Source organism: Nipponia nippon, unplaced genomic scaffold (genome assembly GCF_047370975.1).
Source record: "Nipponia nippon isolate SJK-2023a ecotype South Korea unplaced genomic scaffold, ASM4737097v1 scaffold_9, whole genome shotgun sequence".
Taxonomy (NCBI): Eukaryota; Metazoa; Chordata; class Aves; order Pelecaniformes; family Threskiornithidae; genus Nipponia; species Nipponia nippon.
This window is the reverse complement of record NW_028262413.1, coordinates 27,857,290-27,883,248: the sequence shown is the minus strand read 5'-3', so window position 1 is coordinate 27,883,248 and position 25,959 is coordinate 27,857,290. Positions and strand designations below refer to the sequence as shown.

The 25,959-nt window shown below is 45.4% G+C and overlaps 1 protein-coding gene across 3 annotated transcripts in view; it reads left to right on the top strand.

Annotated features, from left to right (window-relative positions):
* Positions 1 to 25,752, top strand: part of SIN3A (SIN3 transcription regulator family member A) — a 36,197-nt gene extending 10,445 nt beyond the window's left edge. For all 3 annotated transcript variants that reach the window (XM_087743106.1, XM_087743105.1, XM_087743108.1), the window contains exons 3-21: positions 717 to 893; positions 2,345 to 2,451; positions 2,942 to 3,224; positions 5,612 to 5,863; positions 6,402 to 6,554; positions 6,889 to 7,047; positions 8,343 to 8,432; positions 9,876 to 9,994; positions 12,093 to 12,303; positions 14,513 to 14,629; positions 15,354 to 15,592; positions 16,791 to 16,974; positions 17,158 to 17,731; positions 18,249 to 18,418; positions 19,518 to 19,691; positions 20,486 to 20,578; positions 20,928 to 21,022; positions 21,599 to 21,806; positions 24,421 to 25,752. In XM_087743106.1, coding sequence (XP_087599232.1) covers positions 717 to 893; positions 2,345 to 2,451; positions 2,942 to 3,224; positions 5,612 to 5,863; positions 6,402 to 6,554; positions 6,889 to 7,047; positions 8,343 to 8,432; positions 9,876 to 9,994; positions 12,093 to 12,303; positions 14,513 to 14,629; positions 15,354 to 15,592; positions 16,791 to 16,974; positions 17,158 to 17,731; positions 18,249 to 18,418; positions 19,518 to 19,691; positions 20,486 to 20,578; positions 20,928 to 21,022; positions 21,599 to 21,806; positions 24,421 to 24,651 — 3,636 coding nt within the window. In that variant the 3' untranslated portion in view covers positions 24,652 to 25,752. The remainder of the gene's footprint in view (positions 1 to 716; positions 894 to 2,344; positions 2,452 to 2,941; positions 3,225 to 5,611; positions 5,864 to 6,401; positions 6,555 to 6,888; positions 7,048 to 8,342; positions 8,433 to 9,875; positions 9,995 to 12,092; positions 12,304 to 14,512; positions 14,630 to 15,353; positions 15,593 to 16,790; positions 16,975 to 17,157; positions 17,732 to 18,248; positions 18,419 to 19,517; positions 19,692 to 20,485; positions 20,579 to 20,927; positions 21,023 to 21,598; positions 21,807 to 24,420) is intronic.
* The last annotated feature ends 207 nt before the right edge of the window (positions 25,753 to 25,959 follow it).

The window sequence follows — 25,959 nt, the reverse complement described above, 5'->3', positions numbered from 1 at the left end:
AGGCTTGAATGGAAAACTAAGTTTGTGTACAATGAAAAGTAATTTACTTTTAAAAAATTTTTTTAACGGCTGCCTTAATGGATTTTCCAAATTGAAGCTTTTCTGGTTTAATGTGTGAAGGAGACTCGAAAAGTGCATGCCTTTTGTTCCTTTCCCTGTTTTTCTAGGGGAGATACTAAGCTGAGTGTTTCCCTGAGTCTGCTGGGGCCAGAGAGCCACAATTTGACTTCCAGTATCCAAAATGAATGGCAAGAGTGTAGAAGCTTGTAGAGATTCGTTCATTCAGATTATTGCTTGTGACAGTTAAGTGTTGTAGAGAAAAGAGAGAACCTTGATTCTGTCAGACTTAAAAATCCAATTTTAGGCCCCTTTTGCAGGTCTTTATGTTAGTAACTAGACAGCCAGTGAGTCTGCAGGCTGGAGAGAACCTGCGTTTGTGATGTGTTTGCAGAGAGGGCTCTCCTGTATTTGGAGTATAGGTTGAGAGTTGTTTCGTTTTTAGGTCTCTCTGGGTCATTGTTGAAGAAAACATAAGATATTTTTTGAGTAACGTTGTTAGCAGTCATGGTTAAAGGTCAAACTGACTGTGTTCTGCTTCCTTAAAATGTTACTGGTACACCTGGATCTGGGAAGACCGATCTTGCTCTCCGCCTGTGCAGCAAGCGGAGGCGGCCACGAAGCCATAGCCATACGTGATGTCCTCTTTACCTTGCCAGGTGTCGGCCGTGCCGCAGAGCTCGGGCAGCCATGGGCCAGCCATCGCAGCCGTCCACAGCGGCCACCACCACACCGCGCCGGTGCAGCCTCATGGGAGCCAGGTGGTGCAGAGCCACACGCACCCCACCCCACCAGCCGTGCCCGTGCAGGGGCAGCAGCAGTTCCAGAGGCTCAAGGTAATGCTGAGCATTGCTGCCTTAAGTAAACAAACCTCTGCCTAAATCCTTAGGCAACCGGGGGCTGCCTTCTATTCGGTCTGTAAGGGAGGCCTCCCTGCAAAGCCAGCTGGTGACCTCCTGAAAGCTTTCTTGACAAGGCTTAGGTGCTTTTCCTGTTTGGAAGACTGTTGAATCCAGAAAGGGACTTCTCTTTCTGCTGAAACCCTGTTGTTTCAAATACCATAATAAAAAATGAACTTGCTAGGAAAAGATTTGGGGCAGGAAGGAAAAGGAAGAAGTATTGCTTGGAGTATTCATATGAATGGGTTAAATTACCAAAACACTTGGTGCTTTTCTGAACACATGGCATATGTGGGTGGTTGTGTGGGAGTAATTTGGGAGTAAGGAAGGCTCTATTCTCGGATTATGTGCCATAAAATCCTTAAAAAAGAAAAATGCACCAAAAATAACCCCTCTAAGTAGCTGCATTAGGTTCATCTCTAGCGAGAAAGCACATATATATGAATTGATGCCAGTTTCCTAGTCTCTTCCAAATACGGTGCAAGTCTCTTCCAGTTTTGGTGGAACCCACTACCTTGTTGGGTGAGAGGCCCGTTCCTTTTGCTGAATGTAGGACACTTCATTTCTAGAGACCTCTGAAAATGGTTTCAAAATGTGTGATTCTTTCTCCCAGTGAAAAGTGATGGCAAATCCTCTGCCGATGCAATATTGGGGCTATACATAATAGTCTTTCTTCCTTTGCTGTTGTTTAATTTCAGATGAAAGAGAGGTCCTGTGTGTAGCTTTTGCAGCTGATGGCCTGGCTGTTGGAGGTGATAGGGACCCAGAGCTCTTGCTTTAGGCTGTGGCTGTTCTTTCAGTACATCTGAAAATTGGATGTTGGTACACGAACAGTTCATAAACTTCTTGCTGTTTGAGGTGTAAAACAATTTACCGCCCACAGTTGCCATTTTCAAAATCCTTGTATGTCGAACTGAGATGTCTGGCTTTTTGAAAAGTGCAAGTGTGTACCTGGCAGACATCTACTACACTGAATATGTCATTTCCACTTTCTGCTTTTTCTTAGACTTCCATAATAATTTCCACATATAAATGCAGGAAAAATACTCAGTCTAGTTCTGTTTACCCTAGCAGTCACTTCAGTGATGGTAAATTTGGAGTATATTTTTTTTTCTTTGAGTAATTCTGCTGATCTGTGTTGCTTTTTTTTTTTCCTTTTTGTGTCTTTTTGGTCCAGTTTTATCTTCTGAGCCAGGAGTGGGGAGCGAGTATCTTTTCTTCAAATGGTGCTGGTAGTACACTAACCAGGTTCATGATCTTTTACTCCTTAATTCCCTGCCCAGGCTCAGGACTACCAGCTGGGTTTTCAAATAATGCGTGTTTCACAGAACAATGGGAAGTGAAATAAAATCTTCTCTGCTAATATAACCTGTCTGCTCTGCCTCCAGGTGGAGGATGCATTGTCTTATCTTGACCAGGTGAAGCTGCAGTTTGGTAGCCAGCCACAGGTCTACAATGACTTCTTGGATATTATGAAGGAATTTAAATCTCAAAGGTAATAAGCTGCATTTTGCTGCTTCCTTCCAGGTTAGAAAGAGTATACGTGGGCATGGGAGCACAGAGCAGGAGCTAAATTCTGTCCTTCCACGTGCAGAGTAACACACCTCTAGCAGTAGCGTAAAAGCAGTTGTGTGCTTTCTTTCCTGAAAGTTAAATGCATCCCTTCGTTTATACTAAATCTCTGCTTAGAGTGGGAGTTCACAGTTCAGCCTTGATAGCTGGCTGATCTGGCTCTCTGGTTGTCTGCCCATTAACAATGGTCAGACTTGGGACTAGATCTCATAAAATGCTGTCTGGGCTAATAAAATAATTCTAATGTCGTTCTTAAGTTCAGTAGTGTGTTCATAGGAGTCAGTTTTGCATTGTTTCATAGGTTAGAGGTGACAAGGTAAAAATTCTAATGGAAAATTTTTGTGTGGAGAACTCGGTGTACCACTGAAAGGGTCTTCGAGAATTGTGACCTTTTGGTCTTACTCCTTCTTCAGTATTGACACTCCGGGAGTGATCAGCCGCGTATCACAGCTCTTCAAGGGCCACCCAGACTTGATCATGGGTTTCAACACCTTCTTGCCACCTGGCTACAAGATTGAGGTGCAGACGAATGATATGGTGAATGTGACAACACCAGGGCAGGTTCATCAGATCCCCACTCACGGCTTGCAGCCCCAGCCGCAGCCCCAGCCGCAGCATCAGTCGCAGCCTTCAGCGCAATCAACCCCAACACCAGCACAGCCAGCGCCGCAGCCACCACCTGCCAAAATCAGTAAGGTGAGAGACTTTGAGTGACATACATTGATAACACGGGGATCCTGCTGCCTCCAGCCGAAACTGATATGGAGCTAGAGAGCGAAAAAGGAACTTACACCCTGCTTTTTCATAGTATTTGTGAACCTGCGTGTGTTGTGCTTCTGCTGCTGGATTAGTTTCTCCTTTCCAAACTTCAAGATGTGTCCTAGTTGATTTGACAATAATTCAAATAAGCCACCTTAAGGGTTTGGAAAAGCCTTGTGGCTTTCAGTGGGGAACTGAAAGATGCTCAGAGCATCTGGTAAAATGTACACGTGTTATTCAGGGAGTGATCCAGCAGCCCCAGGAAAAAGCTCCTTGAAATGCATTTGACTTTGCAAGAAGGGCTTCCTAATTAAAGCACTGGGCACATGTTGAACTGCCTGCTTTTGTGTATATTGTCTCAGGACAACTGAAGTCCCAAGAAATTCCCCATAAGACAGAGGCTGTGATAAAGGTGTTGCTCTTGGTGTGAAAGTGTGTGTGTGTGGTTTCAAATGCTTGGGGCAATTAAGCCTTTAGAAGAGCTTGATTAGTTATTTGGTAGATTCTGCATTGCTTGAAGTCTTGTTTTCAGATTGGATGTTTTGTGTAAAAGAATCTAGTTCAGCCATCAGCTGGATGGGTACAGGAGTTATTGGCAAAATCTAAAGTGGAAGAGTTCAGGCACAATGACCGTGATGTTGCCTTTAGGTATCAGTTTGTGCACCTGAAACTGAGACCTTTCAATAACGAAGGGAATTTGACTCTGTGCTTTAGATATAACCCAGATGCTACTGTCCAACAGATCTATTTTATGTGACTGAAAACAGAATAGGATAATATAAGAGGCATTCAGGAAGCTTACCCTAGACAAAATATTATGTATTTCAGCCTCAAAATGTGGAAAGATTTGCGAGCCTTAGGGAGGGAAAGAATCCCCAAAGTTTCAAGGGTTAATCTCTAAACTGTACAATCAGCTAACAATTGGCTGGAGAAGAAAAAAAAAAAAGGAATATGCAGTTAGAAAGCAACAGGATTTAAAATGTGGCAATAAGATGATCTCTAGACAAACACTGGTGGGACTTGCAACCTCCTGTTGAGTAGTGGCAACGGAAAATGTGCTAAAAGGTTTGCAAAGCTGAAAACTGCAAAACTAAGGGATTCAGGAATTAACTTACTTGTGCCAGATTTCAAGGATTTTCCCTGAAGTAGTAGGGCATGTTCTCAGTGAAGAAGTAGCAGTCTCTTTCTCATCACTGTGGGCTAAGTGGTTTTCTCCCTGTTTCATCATCCTGCAAAGAGTTGAACTATTTTTGCTGAAACTTTAAAATGAACCTGAGGGACACTGAGGTGAGATTTCCTTACCAGACAGGTGAAGTTGTAGGTAAGCAAGGCAGGATCTTGTAATAGGATGCTTCTGGCCATCCTGAGACAGTTATCCACACTGTCAGTAGTGAAAACTCTGCGTAGTACATGTTTTGAAGTTTGGAAGGTGACAGGAATGAGTACTTCCATTTGCATTTAAAATTGCCACCTCAAAACCGCTGCTGAATTTTCCTGTGGCTGTTAGGTGTCTATTAAGAGTATTCAAAATAATTACTCTGAGAGCCTTATCTGCCTGCTCTTTGTCTCAATATTGAAAGAAATCCAGTTTTCCCTTGCCGTTGCCTTACTTTATGCATCCCAGAATTCTTCACTAGGGGCAAAATAACTTGCAGTGTTGGAGCAAGCCATGCCTGTGCATTTTGGCTCTGTTAAATTTTTGAGATAGTATGTGTGTCTTGTCAGATTTCAGTCAAAAGCAATTAAGCAACAGCTTGAATGGTCCGGGTGTTTTGTCTTCCTGATGAATTGTAGTCTCTACTGGCCCACTGAATATTTATCTATTTATTTGCTTTGGGTAATAGTTTTTTTTTCTGCTAAGTCTACCCGTATTTGTGCTTCTGTTAATCTTTAAAACCCAACCCTGACTGTGAAATGGTATTTCTTAATTTTGACTCTTAACAGCAGTTTCTGCTTACACAGCCACTAGGAAACATTCAGTTTATGAAAGATATTGTTAAAATTCCCTAGACCTGTGAAGGGAATAATTGTTCAGCAGCAGTTTAAAAAGACCAGTCTTTTACAGAAGTGCAGCAAAAGTCATCCAGGGCTGGTATATGGGAAGAGGTTGTTTTACTGGATGTGGTAGCAGGAGATTTCGTCCAGTTGTGATGTTCCAGCTCAGAGGTATCTCTACTGAATCCACGTTGTTCCACCATTGGCATCAGATACAGTTATATTCTGGCTTGTTTCCTCTGGATATGGTCCATACGCGGAATAAAAATGCCTTTATTCCAAACATAAAGGAACCTGGTGATTTCTAACATGGCTTCTTTTCTTCTTAGCCATCACAGTTGCAGGCACATACTCCTGCCAGCCAGCAAACTCCCCCGATTCCACCATATGCATCACCACGCTCACCACCGGTCCAACCTCATACGCCTGTGACAATCTCTCTGGGAACCACACCGTCCCTGCAGAACAATCAGCCTGTTGAGTTTAATCATGCCATCAACTATGTCAACAAGATCAAGAATCGGTTCCAGGGACAGCCAGACATCTACAAAGCCTTTCTGGAGATCCTCCATACATATCAGGTGAGTGATACAGTGCAGGTTTGAGTATATGTATGGTTATTTCTCTTTCTTTGCTATGGGAGCTAACTGTGCCTGTCCAAGACTTGCATTTGGTTCTTCTGCTGGATTAGCACTGGCCAGCAAGCTAAGCAGAGTTCTTGCAAATTAGAAGATTACATAGCAGCATGAAATAATAGATTTCAGTCCATCATCTATCTTTATTTGCAAGTGTCTGAAATGCCTTTTTAAAAATCATATTTCGCATTTTTCCGTGAGCGTGGGTCAGGAAGAGAGTTGTCTCTTGGCAGGAGTACTACGTTAAAAGTAAAGAAACTCCTTCCTTGATCAGTGTCCTACTAGTCCAGGGCCAGCTGGCCATTTAGTATATATTTATAGTGTGTACAAGTATATGTATTTAGTGTGTATATAGTATGATTCTTTATGTAAGATGCTGATACCTTTGCTTTTTCATTCTTTATATCACTGAGGGTTTTTTTTTGTTGTTTTTCTTTGTCACTTAAATCCTTTCTTCTGACACTTGTCCCTTTTCCTATGACAGAAAGAGCAGCGAAATGCGAAGGAGGCAGGAGGTAACTACACACCGGCTTTGACGGAGCAGGAGGTGTATGCGCAGGTGGCTCGCCTCTTCAAGAACCAGGAGGATCTGCTCTCGGAGTTCGGGCAGTTCCTGCCTGATGCCAACAGCTCTGTGGTGAGTCTTCTTGGAGATAGACTGGAACTGAAATACCTAGTGGAAAACTGTCATGTATGTAGCCAGAGTTCAGAAAAATGTGCTTTTGCTGTTTGTTTCTTGGGTTTTTTTTGGAGTGATCTTTTACTGAGTGTGGGAATGGGGTCAAGGTGATAGACTGTTTTCTGGCCATGACTTGTCTTTTAAATACAATCCCTTTGCCTAAAAGGGTTGAGACCGCAATAACTGCGGTAAAATACATTGGTCATCTAGAGCTAGGAAGAGCAGGCATATTTTTTTGCCTGGATGCGTGGAATTCAGCTCTAATGGTCTTATGGGTTTGTCTCTAAATAAGCTGTTAAGTAAGACAACTGCAGAGAAAGTGGAATCGGTAAGAAATGATCACGGTGGCACGGTGAAGAAGCCACAGCTCAACAACAAACAGCAAAGACCCAACCAGAATGGCTGTCAGATCCGACGGCACTCGGGAACTGGAGCAACCCCTCCGGTGAAGGTAAGAGTGTGTGCTGCTCGTTCAGCAGCCCTGTTTTTCCCAGGAGGCTGTGGCAGAGATGCATTGTACAAGTCTGTGCAATTTTTGTGGCGCAGGCTGCAGTTTGAGAAAACAGAAACTCATGCGTGCCTTTAAAGGAAACTTTCTGAATTCCTTGTTTCTAAGCGCCAGGCTTTGTCTCTGATTTTCACAAACTGATGGTGTTATCTGTACCTGAGGGTGGTAATAGTTACTGGCTTGGGAAAAATAGGGCTTTCCCCACTTTATTAGGATGCTGCAGAATGCGTGGGAGTAGTTTTATCGGTTAACAAAGCAGGGTTTGGTAATGAGGGAAAGATGTGGGGTGTGGAGGCAAAAGTATCAGTAAAGTCACAATATAAGTTTGTCTAAAATTTGTAGCGATGTTTCCAAGGCACGTGGGAAGATAAGCTGGAGGAAAGATAAAGGTGTGCCTGAAAGCTTTATTGTAGTAGAACTTGGAGCAGATGCAGCGGAATCGTGTTTGTTCATCTTTCCTATGATAAACTTTATAATACAATGACGAACGATTATTCTCCTAGCAGAGTTTGCCCTTTTCAAATGATGCATGTTTTGAGAGAGAAAGGCTTTGTGGAGTAATAAAAATGGTCTCGCGGCCAGGTGGTTTAGCGTTTGTGTGTTAGGGACAAGTTTGCCTGCTTTATTTGAAGGTGGTTTATCTTGCTTTGTGATGAAAAGCATCAGCACACGTAATTGTATCATTTAAAGCCAGTGATTTACTTCCCCTTCTGCCCTTTCTCCTCCTCTTCAAATAAAGGGCAGCAAAATAAAACAAATTTTGGAGGCAGCTTTTAGCCTTTCTGAGGATGTGGAGTGCAGCGCTGGTATGGGGAAAATAAAGGATCTTGCAGTGGAATGCAAGAGAGAAAAAAGGAATACACTAATTTGAGAGAGGTGTAAGACTTAAAGAACTGGGTGAGTGATTGGAAAAAAAAGAGATTTGGTAATTCTGCAAACTAGTTAGAAAAATGAGATACGCTACAATCAGTGACCGTTTCAATCAACTAGTTACAGAAAAGGATGCAACAGTGTATTAAAAATATTTGGAGTTCTATGGTACTGATTAACCTTTAATAGATTAACTTGTGACACACTTTCATGCAAGTTTCCTTCCCAAAAAGCCACCTTTCTTTTATTTGAAAGCAAATGGTGAAGTCAGGAAGCTGAAACCCTTGTGTGATAAATAATCAAAATATGGCAACTTGCTCTGCTGAACAGCCCCTCTTTTTTCTTGCCTTTCTGTTTTTTGTTAACAGAAGAAACCGAAGCTGCTTGGTTTAAAAGACCAGTCTTTGGCAGAAGCCAGCAAACATGGTGTGGGGACAGAATCTCTCTTCTTTGAGAAGGTGAGAAGCAAGATTCAATGATGCGAGACGGTTTTCTCCTATTTATATTCTTAGCGTGTATACATCTGGATTTTTATCACAGTGAAGTATGTGGTATATATACCACCCTGATAACATTTGTCAGCTTGACCTCAGATGTATCATGCGACCCCTAAGTCAGATCCATTGAATTTTTTTTAAAAGGCTGGTGATCTCTTTTACATGGATATTCGTGTCTTTTCCCCAAAGGTCATTCTACAGCTTTTCACCCACTGCTGACGCCACTTATTTGAAGGAATGGGAATTTTTTCCTGTAACACAGACTCCAATTTTTTTCCCACCTTTGTGAAATCCCCGTACAACTGATGATGTGCGTGGCGTGTCTTGCTGTGTTGGCACAGCTTGCTGTACCCATCAGCAACCAGCTGCCTGCAGTGTGGGAGCTCAGTTTACAAAGCAGCTGATTCATGTCGACGTTGGTTTTTTTTTTTCCCTGAGAGATGAATCTAATTAATTGCACAGTTGTTACCTGTTGCTGGTTTACCACACAGAACAAATGAAGGATATGCGGGATGTTTCCAAGTGGTACCTTGGTGTCTTCCCTAAGAGGTCCATACATTTCCTTATGGCTCAGAGGGGAGTATATAGTGAATGTAAACAAGCCTTTTAAGTAATATTCATGTGTCGATGAAAATCTTAGTTGCTCCCTGATGATGGGGTGCATTTTGCAGCATGCTGTAGACCAGTTAATGGTAACTGGGAACCAATCTATTGCTCGGAGGATGTGTAGGTGTTAACATGAGTAAACCTAGAAATCCCCTTTGTAGAATTATGACCATAACGACGAATATCTTAATGATGATAGATCTCTGTCTGATGTGTAGATGCTAACTGTTCTCGAGGGAAAGGTAATGGTGTTGGGATGAATTGTTCGGTTTCCTCGTACTGTGAAGATAAGGGTTACAGAAGCTGGCTTATCTGTGATAATGCAAGCTGTAATGCAGGCAGAGGCTGGAGCAGTATTACCCACGGCACAGGTCTCTTACCCCTGCTCCCTACTTGCAGTATTCTCTGGTGTTTAAAGGCAGCCTGGGTGGGTTTGTGGTGCTGCAGTTACGACTGACGTTGTCCATGACTCCAGCGTTTTGTAATCCAGCTGTTTGGGGGTTCTTTGAGGGATTTCATTTGTCACTTGGAACTCCTTTCTTCAGAGTAATGCACTGGGTGCTGATGTTGCAGGGCATACACAGCATGGCGATGGCTCACATTGGTATCTGTTTGTCCGGCCCTGTGTACGGGGCAAGTTACCCTCTGTTCAGCTTACTTAAAGATTTGCGGTCTTGTTCCATGTGTAATCTCCGTGCATCGGTGGGAAGCACAGTGTTGAATCCAGGTCTCCTGGACAGCGATAGCATACACAGCTTGATCTCACCCTGACAGCAACTGTTTTCTTCTCTCTATAAGGTCCGCAAGGCTCTGCGTAGCACAGAAGCATATGAAAACTTCCTTCGCTGCCTGGTTATTTTCAACCAGGAGGTGATCTCCCGGGCTGAGCTCGTGCAGCTCGTTTCTCCATTCCTGGGGTAAGTGGAGCCCGTTTCCTTATGTGAGGTGAGAAGTTTAATCCACTTGGTCTGGTTCTGTTGCAAAGCCAGGAAAGAAACGCTAACCTTTGTGGCTGTGCAGGGGAATGCATCTCATATGGTTGCGTGGCACGGAGGAGGAGGAACGCCGCTCTGGGAGCTGGGTGGTCGCTTCTTGGGCCAAAAAGTACATCTGAGATGGAATCCCCCTGCGCTGCCCGCTTACTCTGCTGTTGGTTAGCTCGACTTTTATCTGGATAGCCTGCCACTGCTTAATTGTCTGTCCGCTAAATTATTGCATGAGGTGCTTCTGTGGCAGTGCATTCTCTGATCTCCTTTTCCCTCCGGCTCAGCCTGAGTGTCACAAATGTACGTAGTAAGGTGCCATGTGCTGCTGTATGGGCAGGAAGATACTGGTGGTTCTTGGAAGCCTTTCAGTGGCTAATACTGTGCAGGTGCCATGTGCTTTAGGCTTTCAGACTTTGCCTTTATTGGAGCAGGACAATAAGTGGCCTGCTTCAGTTTTCCTTCTAACTTCATGCTCCTTCTGCACTGCCCTTTTCTATTCCTTATCCGAGAGGAGGTGAGAGAGGGATTCCTAGCTATGTCTTGGCAGGCAGGCAGCATTCAAGAGCAGTGCTGGTACTGCTTGCTGTGTTTCTTCCTTTTTCAGAAGAGCAAACAGAATTATTTAGCAGCGCGTTATTGCAGTCTCTTGCTCTGGAATCATGGATTATCTCAATCAAGAAAAGGTTGGCTGCCTAATTACATAGGAAATGCCCCCTAAAAAAGAGTGCTGGTACAAACTCACTAAAATTTCAAAAAAGCAAAAAGCAGATGAATTCTGTTTTGTAGCCAAAAATGATAAGGAGTACTATAGTTTAAATAGAAGTCATGACTTCCATAATTGCCAGCAGTGTACAGAACAACTCTGTATTAGTCAGCTAAAACCAGCCGATATCCTCTCATCAACTTTGGGCAGCAAGATTAATGTTCCTTCTTCCTGTGAATTGAGTTCCTGGTTCCGAGGGAGAAGGCAATAGCAACGTAAATTGGGTTCAGGACCCTATTACACTAGGTACTGTGCAAAAAAAAAACTGCCCAAGGAGCTTCCTCTCCTTCTGTAGCTCCACTAGAATTAGTCAGCAGGATGCTACCTTTAGCTAGGAAAGGTGAAGTATTTGACGAAAAAATTCTGGATTTCTTTCATCTACCATCTGTGCTCCTAGCTATAAGGGTGAATATCTGTATTGGGAAAGGTATAATACAGTTTTCTTATTCTGAAGTTGGACATTATCTTCTGTCATGTAATGAAAAAGCAATAAATGAGCAGTGATTCAATTAGCCTCAGTAACAGGTTCAATTCCTCATATTGCTGGAGCTTTGCATGAGATAAGAGGAGTTGAACAGATGCACTATTTTAGACTAATAAATTCTTCAGACAACTTTTCTCTACAAGCAGACGAACTTGGGCCTTGCAGGCCAAGGCTTCTTCACAATTTGTGCCACTGTGTAGTCTGGGGAGGCAGCACTGGTTGAAGCAATTGCTCAGCACTGAAACCTTTTGCTGTGTAGTTACAGAATCACTTTTCAGTTTCTTCTGGCTGCCTTTGGAAAGGAATAGTCTGTTTTAAGGTTAAGAACATTGACAGACAACTAGGGATCTGGCCTGAGTTTACTACCAGGGTAGTATGGGAGACCTAGATGTGACCCTGCAATGGGTGCTGCCCCTGCAGTGAAGGCTTTGGCTGCTGTTCCTTACTTGTCTCGCAGGGACTGTACCCACGAGGCACGCGGAGGATGTATTGGTGCTTGTCTGTGTATCCTTGGCAATATGGGGGGATAATGCTAAAGCACCTTAGTTGCACCAAGAGAGCAATCCACTACCTTATCAACAAACAGGTACTAGCCTCCAGTTTGATCAGGCTCTGTGGAAGTGGGATTGAGCAGAGAGGGTCCTCTATCACTAGGCTGATAATGCAGAGGGTCTTCTTGGGCACAGTCTGTCTGTAGCAATCAATTTTAGCCTCAGCATCACAGCTCAGCGGTGTTTGATTTCTGCTTAGCTAGTTTTTCACTTCGTTCATTTTATTTTTAGGAAATTCCCAGAATTGTTCACTTGGTTTAAAAACTTTCTGGGTTATAAAGAGTCTGTTCACATGGAGACATATCCGAAGGAACGGGCTACCGAGGGGATTGCCATGGAGATAGACTATGCGTCCTGTAAAAGACTGGGCTCCAGCTACCGAGCCTTACCCAAGAGCTACCAGCAACCCAAGTGCACAGGGCGGACTCCACTGTGTAAAGAGGTAAGATGCTCTTGGATGGGAATTGTGTGACAGAGGAAGGCTATTCCCAGCCTTCCTGGAGGGATAGAATCATAGAATGGATGGAGCAATGCCAAGGAGAACAGAACAACAGGATGGGGAGTTTATTTTTTTATATCCCTGTTCTATGCTGAAAAGGTTCCCGGGGATGTCAGGGCACGTCTGCTCTTGTGCAGCAGCGTTGTGCTGCTGCCTGCGCCCCAGAACTGGTGCTGGGCATGGAGGTGGGGCCAGGCAGCTGCCTGTTGTGGTGGATCTGGTTAGCACTGATCCAGCACTGAGCCATGCTGCTCCTGCACCCAGGCGTGTGCAGGCATACCATCCTGGCTCGGCATCATCGTGGTACGTGTCAGAGCCCGAGGTGAGCACGCCCTGAGGTGTTCCTGGTGGCGAGTGAGCACTTGGCACTCCTGCAAACATCTGGATCATGTTCAGAAGCTGTTGCACAGGGCGAGGCGTCAGTCTAGGAATGGGTTATGCTGGAAGCTGGCTGGGAGATGCGATACGCACGTGGCTTTGATTGTTGGCATCAGCTCTTCTCCAGTGGTGCTTGTGAAGTGGTGGTGTGAAGCATTGGAGAGCAGCTGGAAAAAGAACCCTAGCAAATAGTTGTGATGTTTAACTACTTAAATAAAATGTAGGGACCTTAGATATGTATGATGTTTTACATAGTACAACACATGTAAAAAGAACATTAAAATTACAAACTTAAAAACTCTACAGTAGGAAATGGCAGAACTAGTTTTCTGCACAGTCTTAATGTGATCCCAGGGATCTTTTACAAGGCGGTACGTAATTCAGGATTACTGCTACCTTTTTATCCCAATTCTCGCTTAGTCTGCTTTCAAAGTTGTCTCTAGTCCAGCCTTAAAATTTTCTCACGTTTTCTATAGGCAGATTCTCCCACATATCCGTCACATGCTTCTTTCTTTCCACCTGAAATGCTAAGAAGACCTCTTGTCTTCAGAAATGGTGCATTGCTTTGGGAAATTGGCTCCCTACAGGGAACCAGCCACCTTGATTAAGAGTCAAAGCTGGTCTCCCAGCAAAGTGCTGCAGGATCAGATGTACTCGTTGAGTCCTTTAATGTGTTGTAATGACCTTTTGATCAAAGTGCGAATGGTACTGGCTGATCCTGTTCCTTCACTGGTGTTGAAGGTAATGTTTTGGAGATGAGTGAGCAGGAATCTTGCTGAAAGGCCAGTTAATAAACATGCTGCTTAAGAGCATTCACTGGAGGAAGGGAGAGCCCCAGAAATCCCTTCCCTGGGTGACTGCAGTCAGCAGTGGCACCCGCAACAAAGAGCGAGGAGATTGCCTTTTGAGAACATCAAGTTTTTTGTGTCCTTACACTCCTTGAGAGATGAGGAGGATGAATGTGTGACCAAGTCACACAGTTAGCAGTGGTGATAAGTGTTCAGCTGAAGCAGTGGCAAGGTAGTGAAAACAACCTGGGCAAGAGACAGTGGTAAGTTTTGGTTTGGTTTTTTTGTTTGTTTGGTTTTTTGTTTTGTTTTGTTTTTTTTTTTTAATCTAAGTCCTGACATGCCTCTCAAAAGTGTCTTGAGTGATGCAGTTACGAACTTTTCTTCCTGTGACGATCTAATGACTCAGTTGTTCAAGCTTCAGGTTTACAAAAACTGGGTCTGACTTTCAAGACTGCTTGCCAAAATCTTTGCCTTTGGCCTCTTTTGAGGTTTTTCTGAATGTTCTGTTCCTGTTTTGGAGGTGGTGAAAGCTGCAGGTGCTCAGCTGCTTTGTCAGGAAAGGTGTTGCTGGGGTATGGATTTATATTGCTAATTAGCCTTATTTGGAGGTAGAAACCACGTACTGTCTAACAGTTGTGTCTGATGTGATGACCACCCAGCATTGTCGATGGTGAATCACACACGTGATGAACCAGCTGGTTGCAGTTGACTAATCCAAAGTAATGGAAAAGCTCCTTTCACCTCTCTTTCTCTTCCCTTGCAAGTTTTTTCTTATAGCTCTAGCTAATGAATTTTTCAGACTGCCTGGAGGTTTCAGTTCTGGCTGTTTGGGGTTGCCCCCTGAACAGGGGGCTTTGGAAGGGGCACACAATTTTTGCAACTTGGGAATTATATTGTTCCGTCAGAAGATTGGGCTCAACCAGGTGAGTGTGACCCCCTTGAAGACTAACCATGACTGTTGTCTCCCCCTGTCTCCCTCAAAGGTTTTGAATGACACCTGGGTCTCCTTCCCGTCCTGGTCCGAAGACTCCACGTTTGTGAGCTCCAAGAAGACGCAATATGAAGAGCACATCTACAGGTGCGAGGATGAGCGTTTCGAGGTAAATTGTTTTTCCTTGATTCATGTCTCAGAAAGCTTGGGGTTCTGTGAACAGTTAATGATCTTGATATAATTATACCTTTAATACTACTGCTTAGAATCTGGTTTTATTGTGAGTCTGTCACCTGTTATTTTGCATAAAAGTTTGTGTTCTCTTAATGCAAGAAGCAGCGGCTGTATAACCACCTCTCGCTCCAAGCTACCACCCTTGCCCCTCACTTTTTGTGCAGAGTTCTTCATTCACACCGCTCCAGATGAAATTGTTCAATGGCCAGCATATAATCGATGCATCTTTTCTGTTCTTACTGCCCACGTAGCGCACGAGAACATGCATTCCCCTGTAATAATCTGAAAAGCGATACGTTCAGGATGTTCAATGATTGACATCTTGACTTGAAATGGAAGTTAGCTTGGCAATTACCTGAATACGCTCAGGTTCAGCACGTCCTTTTGTAGAGTAACTGTCAATTGTGTTCTATTCCCAGGTGGAAAATGTAATTTCCTAACAGTATCGTTCTGGTAGCCTTTAAATTCTTACGCAGTATTATCTAGGTAGCAGATAAAATATAATTGGATTATTTTAGAGCAGCCGAACATGGAAACCACTGCTTGAGAACATCGTGTTAAACATGCACGGCTTCTTGTTTCATGTCACTTAAATGTTAGCCTCTGTGAAGTATCATGTTTTATCTATTCAACGATGGCTAATGCACTGTTCGCTTCAGCTGGATGTTGTCTTGGAGACCAACCTGGCAACGATCCGTGTCCTTGAGGCAATCCAAAAGAAACTCTCGCGCTTGTCTGCCGAGGAGCAGGCCAAATTCCGGCTGGACAACACTCTGGGTGGCACTTCGGAGGTGATCCACCGCAAGGCTCTCCAGAGGATATATGCTGACAAAGCAGCCGACATCATTGATGGACTTCGGAAGAACCCATCCGTGGCTGTTCCCATTGTACTGAAAAGGTATTGACTGCTCCAGCACCCTGCCCCAGGGGCTCTACTAAAGGATAACACACCATATGTGATCCAGATTAATGTAAAAGCAGCTAATTTCTGCCCCTAAAGGGTGTGGCCTCCACAAGGCTGTAATTTAAGTAGTACATTTTATGTTCTGGTCAGTATTTCATAATCATCACCTAGAAAGAGGGAATTACCATTCTGAAACAAAAACCTTACCAGCTCAGCTGGAGGGATGTAGAGCTTTTCTTGTCTCCTCTTAAACCGCATTTCTTCCCTGATGTCAGCATTGTGTGTAAGATGGGGACACTGTATTGTGTGGATTGATCCCAGGCTAAATTTGATCCCTTTCCAAATCCCCCAGCTGTATGTGACCATGGGCTCAGATTGCGGTGGCTGCGTTACCCTCAGATTCCTAGTCCGGTTTCTGTTATCAACCTCCCCTTCCTCGGTCAAGAAAAGGGAGTGGATGCTGCAGCTCCTTGGGGAAGCTTGAGGAGATGTGTAAGGAGGAGATGCTCTTCCCCAGATGCTTCCCGTCCCTGCAGGACTGTCACTCCTGTGTCTCAGGGCTCTGAGAGCTGGGGGTAACAGCCTTACCCAGGATACCTGCAAGGTCACAGCTTCCCCACCCTGCTGCAAGGACACTCTTCCTGTGAGACGGGTCTTGAGCTGCATCGGCTGCTTTGGCTGAGATAGTAAGTCGAGGTTCAGGAGTCCATTCCCAGGAAGCTCAGGTTGCTGCAAGGCAATAACTTTGTTAATCATCCAAACTAAGCTACTCCTTTTTCAGCAGCTGGAGCTACATGACTTTCTGGGGATTTCCGAGAGCGCTGGGCCAGCTCTTGTGGCTCTCCTGTCCCTTCAGCCCCTCTCCCTGCTGCGGACAGTGGGGCTAGAAGGATGCTAAACCCTCTAGCTGTCCCAGCATGCCGCGAGAGGAAGCACAAGCCTTCAAGCTACTTTGTTCCTGAGCTGTGTTACTTAGACATGAGAGAACTCAGAGGGGTTTATTCAGAAGAGTGTGTGCAGGGTGCCCCTCCTGTAAAGCTCCGTTTTGTGGGACGGCTTTCGTTTATGCCCGTTTCATAAGGAGTTCAGCTCTCCTCAACTCTGGCCAGGAACCACAGGCCTAGGTTTTCCTTATATGCTCAGAGTGGGACCTTTTATGTCTCTCAGCTCACCCTTGTTTTCTTGATCCAAGGTTAAAGATGAAAGAGGAAGAGTGGCGAGAAGCCCAGAGAGGATTTAATAAAGTCTGGCGAGAGCAGAATGAGAAGTATTACCTGAAATCCTTGGACCACCAGGGCATCAACTTCAAGCAGAATGATACCAAGGTCCTGAGGTCAAAGAGTCTCCTCAATGAGATTGAAAGCATCTATGATGAGGTGAGATGGTCACCAATAGTTTCCTTCCCTCAAGCTAATGTAGTTTGCAAGTGCCATTTCAGTTCCTGTTCCTCACTGCTCGATGAGAGAGGAAGTTTGCACCACTGGCAGAGCTTTCTGAAAGGCTCTTGGGTGGAGAGAGGTGTTTGAGACTAATTGTTGTGCTGTGTTTCTCATTTGTAGAGGCAAGAGCAGGCTTCAGAAGACAATGCTGGAGTCCCCACAGGCCCACACCTATCACTAGCCTATGAAGACAAGCAGATCCTGGAAGATGCTGCCTCTCTCATCATCCACCATGTGAAGCGGCAGACGGGAATCCAGAAAGAGGACAAGTACAAAATCAAGCAGATCATGTATCACTTCATTCCAGACCTGCTGTTTGCTCAGCGAGGTGAACTCTCGGATGTGGAAGAGGAGGAAGAAGAGGAAATGGATGTGGACGAAGCTACTGGGGCTGCAAAAAAGCACAATGGTGTTGGGGGCAGTCCTCCCAAAACGAAGCTGATGTTCAACAACACGACGGCCCAGAAGCTGCGGGGCATGGATGAGGTCTACAATCTCTTCTACGTGAACAGCAACTGGTACATATTCATGCGACTGCATCAGATCCTGTGCTTGCGGCTGCTGAGGATCTGCACCCAGGCCGAGCGGCAGATCGAAGAGGAGACGCGGGAAAGGGAGTGGGAGAGGGAAGTGCTGGGCATAAAGCGAGACAAGAGTGACAGTCCTGCCATCCAGCTGCGACTGAAGGAGCCTAGTGAGTGACTTCTGGTGGGAGGCTGGGGAAGAAAGATGCTTCTATTTGTAGTGTGTTGACAGGGTTTACTTGGTGTCTTCAGGCATGTTACAGCGGTGACCCTTTAAAACAGGAGGATCTCTCTTTTATTATCACTGGGCAGCACTGAATTGAGGGAGGACATGAGAACGTGTGGGTTATGTGGGACTCGAATAGCAGAATGGTAATATGCAGCAGTTATTTCATAAAAGCTTTCATTTTACACTTGCGTATCTGAAGTATCTTTGAGTTCCCTAACTAAAAGCTTTTTAAAAAGTCTTTTAGAAACAAAGACCTCATGGAGGAGGCTAGAGCTAGAAAGCAAGAGATTATGAAAGTACACATGGCCTTAAAAGGACTCATTTAAATGTCTATCAAAGACCAACTTAAGTCTATTCCAGTAACTCTTCAGCTTGACTGAGTAGTCTGAGGACCAAAACTCAAAGTGACCCTTCCTGAGGGGTGGAGTGTTCATCTCTCTCATTCTCTCTTGTTGCAGTGGACATCGATGTTGAGGATTATTACCCAGCCTTCCTGGACATGGTGCGCAATCTCCTGGATGGGAACATGGACTCGTCACAGTACGAGGATTCCTTGCGCGAAATGTTCACCATTCATGCCTACATTGCCTTTACCATGGACAAGCTGATCCAGAGCATTGTTCGACAGGTGACTGCCAGCAAAGGCTGGAGGGTGGATGGTCCAGGGTAGAGAAAGTAGCTGGGTTGTTTGCTGCAGTGAGTGCCCAGGCCCACATTGGAGGGGGAGTGTTGTATGCTTAAATGGGGAATTTCAGGGGTAAGCAAGTAAATTCTGGATGTTCTTAACCCAGCTCTAACACCGATGTAGAGAGACGTGATAAAAGGTAATTTCTGATGTATTTAAATAACTGAGAATATCCTTTCTCTGTCTATAGAATTCTCCCTTTGTTTTCCAGGAGTTTTAGGATATAAGTGTTCAACTTCAAGGTGCCTCCAAAGCTAATCTTGCTTTAACTTTGAAAAAAGAATTAAATGGCATTTAAATAATTTCTTTCCTTTTCACCAGTGTTGTAGGAGCAGTGCATGCCTTTTCTAAAAAGCTTTGTCTCTTTTATCTGGCTGTTTGAGTAGCTCATTTTGGCTGTTAAACTCTAGTCCTTTTATTGGGCTGGTAGGAAGAATGTGTGACCAAGGGAAAAATTCTTCATGTGCCTTTTTGTAGCATAAAGAACAAAACCAGACACAAGAGGCTGGAAGTGGAATGGCTTGAAAGGTCTTTCCTCTTTCAGAAGGGTAGAGCTGCTTTTCAGATGCCCTGTACTTCAGTCCAGAGATTAACTGAATTCAAAAGACAGTCGAGCGACTTTTGATTTTTAAACTTCTACAAAATAAGGATTTCATACTAAATCTCCCACCCCTCTCCTCAGACACAGCAGCAGCGCTGTGCTGCGCTGTGCTGTGATATACCATGTCACGGTGCTCTAGCCCTTCCTCCCCTGCTGCTGATCAGGGTGTTCCCTGCCCGTAGGTTTTCTCTGAGTAGCTGTACTCTGCACCTGCTAATTTTTTTTAAAGATACTGTGGGTTTTTTACATAGCCGCAGAGATCATTTGCAAGTGGAAGAAGCTACTAAAAACGTAGCCTTAAACTCATGCTTTTTCAGCCTTTTTTTTTTTTTTTCTTGGGCTTAAACCCAGGCTTACATCTTTGTTTCTTTCTGTTCTGTGCTGATGGGCACATAGCAGACTCCCTGATGAACACCTTCCCCACGTTCTTCCTTTTTGCAGCTCCAGCACATAGTGAGTGATGAGATCTGCGTGCAGGTAACAGACCTCTACCTGTCGGAGAACAACAACGGAGCAACAGGAGGTCTTCTCGCTTCCCAGTCTTCTCGTACTCTTCTGGAGGTCGCGTACCAGCGCAAAGCTGAGCAGCTCATGTCAGAGGAGAACTGTTTCAAGGTAAAGCCAGGCTGCGAACCGCGGTGTGAAAGCAGCAAGCATGTGCCAGTCCTTTAAAAAAGGAGCTTTGTTTAGGCACCCAAGAGCCCTGAGGACTTTCTGAAAGTTGAAAGGAAAGTTTTGGTGGCATGTCCCCAGCTTTGGCACGCAGGTTAATGCTTCTGTAAGGGCCCCTCAGAAACAAGGTTTCAAGGAGAAATATATTTCCTGGAACAGCAATGAATAAATGTCTTTGGGTTGTATCCTATTGATTGCTTTGCTGTCACTGGTTTTAATTTGTTAGGTCAAGCTCTCCCATTTCTCTTGTGTCTCAGCCTTTGTCGACTGTGGGGAGATCTGCTAATACTGACTGGGCATTAAATCATTGCTGACTGCATACGTTGCTAAATAAACCTGGTACACTGTGCTAATCAAATCCATACTTCCTTTGCCTAAGGTGCAGGAAGTGGTCAGGCCCTTTCTGAACAATTAAAGTACTTTGGATGAAAGCCTGTGTGTATAATCTCTCTTCCCTTGCCCTCAAACTTATTTGGGGGGCTCAAGGAGGACCCACACCACTCCAAAAACAACAACAAAAAGAAAGATTTTCAAAAAGCTTTACAATTTTTCTGTTCCTCAAAGACTGTGCAGTTTGGCTAGTGTTTTCCCTTTGCTGTCAGGCATGTGGGAAGCACAGTTTTTTCCCTTAAAACTATGCCAACTTGCTTCATTCTCCCTTTGCCCTAGTAAGAAGTGGGGGTTATTTTTTCTATTTGAAACCTCTTACTGAAGTCCCTTCTGCCTTTTCTTTATAGCTGATGTTCATTCAGAGCAGAGGTCAAGTTCAGTTAACCATTGAACTGCTGGACACAGAAGAGGAGAACTCTGATGACCCTGTAGAAGCAGAGGTAAGAGCAGCTTGTCCAGAGAGCTGACTGATGGTTAAGGGTGCACTGGACGAGGGCGTCCAGTTGACTGTTGTTGTGGTCCGTTAGCACAAGATAAAGCAACAGCAAGGACACGCCGTAAAGCCTTCAGTGGTGTGAGTAGGCAAATCCTTCTTGGTTTATTTTGGATTAGAAAACCCTCAAAACCATATAGAGAAACATTGTACCCACCTTTTGGGGGATAAGATGCACGGAGCCCTCAAAAGTGACCTTGTGTTCATCTGTATAACTTCCAGCTTAGCCTCCTGAACCGTCCCATGTTGTTTGGTGGGAAGGCAGTGGCTGATCTGTGCTCTGTGCTTGCTTCCAGCGCTGGTCAGACTACGTGGAGCGGTACGTCAACTCCGATTCTACCTCCCCTGAGCTCCGGGAGCACCTGGCCCAGAAACCGGTCTTCCTGCCGAGGTGAGTGGTTAGGCTGTGCTGTGAACCCCACCCAATGGGCTGTGTCTGGCCATAGAGGGCAGAGCAACTGCGCCCCATCACAGTGCTGGGCAGTCAGTCTCGCCTGTATTTTAATGCTACGACAGAAGCCATTACCCTGGCAGCATGGTGTAGAGGTACCATGCTGCTCTTCATCCTAAAAGCCTGTGGGTCCACCCCAAGCTCCTGCTCTCCTGTGACTGAGAGATGGCATGGTCCACAGGTGGCAGAGAGGGCAAGGGCTGGTGACTTGCCAGATTGGTTTTCTGGCAGTCCTGCCTTAGCTTACAGTAACCCTCTACCTGAAAACAGCAGGTGCCACATCGGGGCTTTTCATGAGCAGGGAGTTGATTGCACGATAGCCGTAATTGGAGAAATAAGATAAACCCAAGTGGGCTGACTTGTTGTAGGGGCCTGAGCCTGAATGACTGCAACGGGCAGTTGTGCTCCAAGCTGTTTGCCAGGCTTTTGAGGGGCCAGCACAGATCCACCAGCTACATCCAGCCTTGTAGTGCTAGAGGGTGACACTAATTCCAAGAGGGGTTCTCTGGTTTGCAGGAATCTGAGGCGGATCCGAAAGTGTCAGCGTGGTCGCGAGCAGCAGGAGAAGGAAGGGAAAGAGGGAAACAGTAAGAAGTCCATGGAGAACGTGGAGAGCTTGGACAAGCTGGAGTGTAAATTCAAACTGAACTCCTATAAGATGGTGTACGTGATCAAATCGGAGGATTACATGTACAGGAGGACCGCTCTGCTGCGAGCTCAGCAGGTAGGAGCGAGCAGAAGGACTGGGGTGGGCAGCTGGTGTTTCCCAGGACCCCTTGCTCCCAAAGGTCAGGTGGGGAGAGTCAGATGAAACGTCCTTGGGGATCCTGATCAGTGACATTTAGCGGTCTCTGCGTTGCCAGGAGGATGGAGTGCTATTTTGTCCTCCCAAGGCACTAAAGATCTTCTGAACGTTCCTAAGGTGTAATCTTTCCTTCTTCCACCTCTAACTCTCATCGTCCTCCCACCTCTCCTCTCTTCTCTCCAGAGAGTTTTATTATGGTAGGACAGTGGTTTTGACCGTAGGCTCTCAGATTTCCTCCAGGAGGTACTTCCCATGGGTGGTGTTCCCCCTGTTTTAGGGAAGACCTGTCTTCTGCATGTTCTTGTGGTGATGTGTGAGAGCGCCTGTTCTTCCAGGGCTTCCCCAAAGAGGAATCAGTGCAGAGCATCAAGTGCCTTCAGTCCCCACGGGTCCCTCTGGGTACCAGCCCCTCATCGTTTCCTGTCCCCACAGTCACAGAGAGTGGGAGTCCTCAGGTCGCTCCCGCACGGCAGAGTGTGGCCAACATGTGGCAGCAGCTCTAGAAAAGCTGGTTTTGTGGCAAGGACGGGAGGTGTGAGGTCACCCATACATAAAAATCCCCGTGGGTATTTTTCTGGGGCTTGGAAGTCCTGGACCCAAGGGTCTGTGACATCTCCCATCTAGCAGTCAACGCTTGTGATTGCTAATTTAAATTGGAATTCAACTTTTTGAAGTCACTCAAATTTGGTTTTGGTTCTCTGTGCCAAAAGTAACTGTTGGGGCAAGGGAAGGAGGAGGTGGCTGGAATAGGTGGGGAGGCAGGGGAGCAGAGATGCAGGAGGGGAAGGAAGTGTCAGCTCTCCAGCTGTTCTTGAGCTCTAAAGGTTGGGGTTTATTCAGGTGAAAACAGCACGTGACTTCAGATCAGCCAAATTCAGAAGGGTTCAGTTGGAGAAAGCTGATTTGGTCTTCTGAACGTTTTGATACTCGGTTACTTTTCTCATCCTGTGGGAATATTTCCATCCAGTAGAGAAATCCAGGGAGCTTTAACAGCAAACTCCAGTTCTAGTCTGGCTCTTTAGACTTGAGGTTTGAAATACTTCACTATAATTTTATTATAATCTATTTGAAACACAATATTAAGCAGAATGCCATTGTGTAGAATGTAAAAGAAAGTGTAACCTGCCAGATTCAGGCAAAAGTTACTGACTTAAGCAACTAGAAGCAGAGGTACCCGAGAGGCTCAGTCAGCAGTAGTCTCTTCTTTAGCTGCAGAGATTGTTTTCAGTTTATTTAATTATTTGCTTTTCTGAGCAAACTACTGATCACTGAGAAAATTCACTGGGAGATGAGGGAGTGGGAGAGGTGTGCACTGCTTCCTGCCTAGTAAGTCATCCTTCACAGCTCCTTTTTAGTCATGTATTTAGAGGTATAAAACAACTACTTACCATCTCTTCCTTGCTGATGAAATACAAGCAATGGTTTTATTTGATTAGTTGTGAATACCAGTTTGACAAAATTACTTTACATCAGATGAGTGTTTTATTTCAGTAGTGACTCTTTAAAATGCCGACACTGAGGAATTTGATTGAATTCCATCTGTTGCATTCAAATGGCACAAACCTCAAGGAAAAGTCGTGTCATAAACAGGATACTATGTGCCAGTGCTTGTCGCAGAGAATCTGAACATAAGTCAAATTATTGAACTCTTAAGTTTATAGCATGCAGCATAGCCCCTTGGTTACTGAAGTACACCAAAGGAGCTGCAGAAGCTACATTGAACTACAAATGTATTAGATTTAACAGTTAACACTGAGAAGCAGTTAGTCTTTGGGAGAAGAACAAAACAAATAATAAAATATGTAAGTTTTAATCTTGAAGCTTAATTATATTTGCTGTTTTCAATCATGACTGTAGTCATGGTTTTCAAGCCATGGTTTTAAACCATCTGTGCTGGATTTTACATTCCTTAAGCAGATGCTTTTACTCAAGATGTGCGCAGTTTTTCCTCTCCTGATGCTTCTGTTAAGCCAGCGGTTCTCAGACCTTTTAGACCTGACCTGGTTCTTAATGTGCCGTAGCAGTCGGGTCCCCCAACATGTGTACTGTGTGTTGAGCTTGCTCTCTCCTGGGACCGTGCCCCTCTGGGGGGGGCCGGAGGCAGACCCTGAGGGCTGGGGAGAGCAGGGCTTGCCTGGTCTGGGGTCCACCTTGGCTCCTGGCTGCTGGAGGAGGAGGAGGAGGCAGCATCTTTTGGGTAATGCAGAAAGGACGCAGTGCTGGGTGTGCAGCTCTCGGGCTCCTGCAGGATATGTTCTGTGTCCCCAGCCCAAGAGCCGCTGTATTAAACAAAGAGCATAAATCTCTTGGTATTCCTGAGTTTGTTTTGCCACTGTAATTGCCTTGGAGAGGAGACCCGGGGGCCTTTATCGAAGCTTTTCCTCTGTTGTTAGCAAGGGCTGGCGTCTGTGTTACAAATTCCCTCTGGCTGTTGATCCCCTCGGTTGTGTTGACTGGCAGCCGAGCTTTGCGAAACGCTACAGTTTGGGAGAACGAACCTGCCTTTTTGTAACACCTCTTCCTATTTCTGTAGTCCCACGAAAGAGTGAGCAAGCGGCTGCACCAGCGGTTCCAGGCCTGGGTGGACAAATGGACCAAGGAGCATGTGTCCCGTGAAATGGCAGCCGAGACAAACAAGTGGCTAATGGGCGAAGGGCTGGAGGGCTTGGTGCCCTGCACCACCACCTGTGACACAGAGACCCTGCACTTTGTGAGCATTAACAAGTACCGCGTCAAATACGGCACAATATTCAAGACACCGTAAAGCTCCCCCGGGGCGAGGGAAGAGCCCGGGAGATGTGTGTGTGTGTGCGCGCATCAAGGAAAGGAGGAAGATGCCTTTCTCCCCTCACTGTGTATCTCCGTAACATGGCCACTTGACTAGTGCGTGGCTGGTACAACCTGTCACCAGCGGGATTCCCTGTAGGGACGCGGATCTCCGCCGGCGCCCGCCGGGACCGTGGGCCGCCGGCCCTTGGACTTAGCACGCGTCCCCAGAGGGCGGGAAGGACCCTTCTCTGAACTGAGCCATCCCAGAGAAACACAACGAGCTCATACACACCAGCAGTGTTGAGGCTTTGACTCCCCGGAGGCCCTGAGCGGCGAGGGAAGAGAACTGGAGGCTCTCCACCACCGGACCGCTTGGATGTGTCCTGAAATCCCCAGGTGCCTGTCGCGACCAGATTCTTCTCCCTTTGCGCTGCCGACAACTGGCCGGGCTCCTGCACGGGGCCGTGGGGCAGCCCGCCGCCGCCTCACGGAGCGGACCCTGGGTTCCTCTCGCCTCCCTCTCCTCCCTCCCAGGCTGGACTCACCCCGTGCAGATCGGTCTGTCCTTTCTAGTGCCAGTGGAACTGTTTAATTTTTTTTTTTTTGTACCTGCTTGTTTACTAGTCTCTCCTAGTGCCATGCACCAGCTTTTCACACACATGTACGTACACACACACAGCAGAGAACAACACAATTTTAACATGTTCCCCTCTTTTTTTGTAAATAAATGTACAAATTGTCAATTTTTTTGTTTTTTTTTGTTGTTGTTGTTGGTTTGGTTGGTTTTGGTTTTTTTTTTTGTTTTTTTGTTTTTTATTAAAGGAAGTATGCTTGATGTGCTAGCATAACTGTACTAGCTTCTTGTGTACCATAGTACCAGGTGGCTTGAGAAATAGTACCGACAGACAGACCGACAGAGACATTTATTACACTTTTTACCAAAGGGAGTTATCATTGTAGTGCTTTTGTGTGGAAACTTTTTTCTCCTTTTTTTGTAAATAAAAATAATGTCTTTGTTCTTAACTGGAGGAAGACACTCGCTCACCCACAGCCCCGTTCCTGGTCTGAAAGGCACCGTGCAGCATGCAGTTTTTGGGGTGGGAAGGGGGGGGGTGGCACATCCCACCATTTTATACGATTGGCTTCACAATCTGAGAGGAAAAAACAGAGGCAGTGTGTGTGTTTTGCGGTTAACACGACCAAGGGATAAGCAGTCTGTTAAGATATAGAAATATATATTATATAATTTTAAATTTTTTTTTAATTTTTGTTTTTCCTGGTGGATAATTTTTATCCACCTAGT